The sequence below is a fragment of the Dermacentor andersoni genome, chromosome 2, assembly GCF_023375885.2.
Source record: "Dermacentor andersoni chromosome 2, qqDerAnde1_hic_scaffold, whole genome shotgun sequence".
Taxonomy (NCBI): domain Eukaryota; kingdom Metazoa; phylum Arthropoda; class Arachnida; order Ixodida; family Ixodidae; genus Dermacentor; species Dermacentor andersoni.
In genome coordinates, this window is record NC_092815.1 from 226,856,248 (window position 1) to 226,858,949 (window position 2,702).

At 48.4% G+C, this 2,702-nt stretch overlaps 1 protein-coding gene across 1 annotated transcript; it reads right to left on the bottom strand.

Moving 5' to 3' along the window:
* Positions 1 to 1,231: 1,231 nt before the first annotated feature.
* On the bottom strand, positions 1,232 to 2,398 carry LOC126539974 (uncharacterized). The gene has a single exon (XM_050186799.2). The coding sequence runs from the start codon at positions 2,396 to 2,398 to the stop codon at positions 1,232 to 1,234; it is 1,167 nt and encodes a 388-aa protein (XP_050042756.2).
* Positions 2,399 to 2,702: the final 304 nt, after the last annotated feature.

Genomic DNA, 2,702 nt, shown 5'->3' on the forward strand with positions numbered 1-2,702 from the left:
AAAATAGGAAATTCGCGGGCGCTAGTTGGAATCGGTTGGCGCAGGACAGGGGTAATTGGAGATCGTAGGGAGAGGCCTTCGTCCTGCAGTGGACATAAAAACAGGCTGATGATGATGATGTTAGTTGGCTACCTCTTTCACTTAAAAAAATGTAATAAACTTTGCACCTTGTATATATTTAAATATATTGTCGGTGCTTGATGTTTACAGCGGAAATTAATACAGATTATGTCGAAGAGAAACAATATGGATGAGGTAGCCACCGCAGTGCTTCTAAGGTGCTTCTCCCCCTGTTGTCAAAATTTGCAGAAAGAAATCTAAAGTACGAATTGAATGAAGGCCGTGCAGCTACGCGCCAACCATGATGCAGTCAGCTTTTAGCCACAATAACATTTTGAGTGTTAAGGCATGATGCAAGTTAAACCTCAAATGACGTGGTTAACAGAACTGTGGTAATTACACTTTGGGGAAGAGGAGAAGAATCGAGGTCGCCGGGGGTGGGGGCTCTGCCCCCTCCGGAAAACTTGGGATGGGGCTCGAGCCCTGGTGGCCCCGCGTAGTCGGCGCGTATGGGAAACATAAAAAGGAAATTTATTGCACCCAGCCAAAATACACGCAAAGAAAATAGTGCCTTGTTTAAAGACACACTCAGAAATCGTAGTATCTCTTCCATATTCTTCTTTATGCACGGATTTTCCAGCCCTTTGATTTACGGTAGAATCTGCTTGCCAATTTCAATTGGCGTCACTGACGCATATTCTACCGCAAATTAAAGGGCCGGTCAAACCGCGCATAAAGAAGAATAAAGATACAACTAAGAGACTGGCCATTGTGCCTGACCATAGCCTCCTATATTTTTTCATGCCCGCCCACTGAGTGGGGGTACAAAGCGCGCCGCCCGTACCGCCTAGTTCATGCGCCCGCCACCAGACCGCGCTGCCTTCCCATACCCTGTCCCAGAGCAGACGACGCGACGCCGCCGCTTGCGCGCGCGCTCGTGGAGACAAGATTGGCGTTCGTATTTGACATGGGATTATAAAATATAAATGCACGTTAAATTGATGTTCGTACACAATGTGCATTGGAAGTAAGCAACACAAAACATATTGTGGAGAGCCAGCCCTTCACCAAAAAGCGCCGAACTGTGAGATTATAGCTCACAGTTTGAGGGTCTTTCGTGACAGCGGTTTCATTTCAAACACTTCAGCCATGTCGTGTTTGTCTGTCGCCTTCATTGCAAATTTGTGAATACTAGGCGAAAAAGCTTTGTCAGCAACAGTTGCAGCAGGTTCTCTTGGTGTCCTGGCGTCGAGCACGTCAAGGTTTTGTGCTCGCGGAGTATTGCAGCGGCATTACTCACAGCCTCCTTCGAAGGCTGATTCATGTGCCTCCTTCTTGCGAGAAGAACGTCGATAAATTTCTCTAATGCGTAGAGAACCGCTAAAAGTTGTCCAGATGGGTAGATGAGTCCACCGCGGTCTTGGTGCTTTATCAGCGAGTCCGAGGGCGCCGAGGCGTTTGGCTTTTTTAACAGGCTGACGCACTCCTCGCAATTGATATTTTCTTGTACAGCTCTTGCCAAGTAGCCGCCGACCATAGCCAATGCTGCGACATCTGGAGTAGGAAGCAGAGGCTGTCCTCGCTTGAGTCGCTCTGTGAGGTCTCTACATGCATCTGCACGGAATTCCTCGCTGGTTCCTTCCCTTGTGTTTTTCTGTTGCGGCAGCGTTGACAGGCAATCGCTGCCTTCTGCTGCCATTACGTTGCTCGTACCAGCCGCCGATGCGATGCCAGTCTTCAGAGTCTTCTCAATACCTGACAGAACATCTCGGGCATCCGTTTGATCATTTGAACCTGCTGACTTCCTCAGCCAGCCAAAAAACGGCTCGATTGGGTCAGACGACATTTTTCTCGTTAAAACAAAGTGAAAGCGCACCTCTTCAAGAAGATATCGAATGCGCTCAACATTTGAACGAGTTGTCATCACCAGGCCTTCGTAAGTCTCCTTGGTTAAGAAGTTCTTCGCCAGGCACTGGCTTTCGAGATCGGCCAGGTAGTCGAGGAAGCTTGTTTCAAGCCAGATTAGCCGTTTATCGCTTGTAGATTCGAACTGCTTGCAATCTGCATTGTTCTGGTGTATGTGCTGGGTACAATTGCTGACGTCCATGAGCATGAACCAGCGGTGCGCGGTGTCCATGAATTCAACCGTCGGTCCGACACCTGCGAAACTTGCGTCGCATGTGTGGCCCACTTGCTCTTGCAGGAGCTTCAGTGCCGCTGTCACCGCAGGAGACAAAACTTGGATTGCTCTTTTTACGTTCATTTTTTCGATGTTTGTGGGGAACACGTGTTTTCTCGTTAGAAATCGAACTGGCTTTACAAGGCTGCCTTGCTGCATTTTGTAGAGGCTCTTCAAGTGGTTCGCCGTTATTTCGCTGCCTTTTCCAATGTCACGCGATAAAAACTGCGAGCGCACGTTTTTGACCAAGTGGCACTGATCGAATGCTAAGAAAAGCTTTGGATTCGGTGTTCCTGGGTGCTCAATGCAATGCGTGAGGCTTCCGTTGCATAGAAGTTGGAACGCTAAGACATTGATTTTGTGGTTCTCGGTGACAATGAGAACGACGAAAAATCCTATGCTTTCAACTTCATTCAGGACGTGTCGCATGAGCGTGTGCAGCTCGCGGCCGGTGCAATTTCTA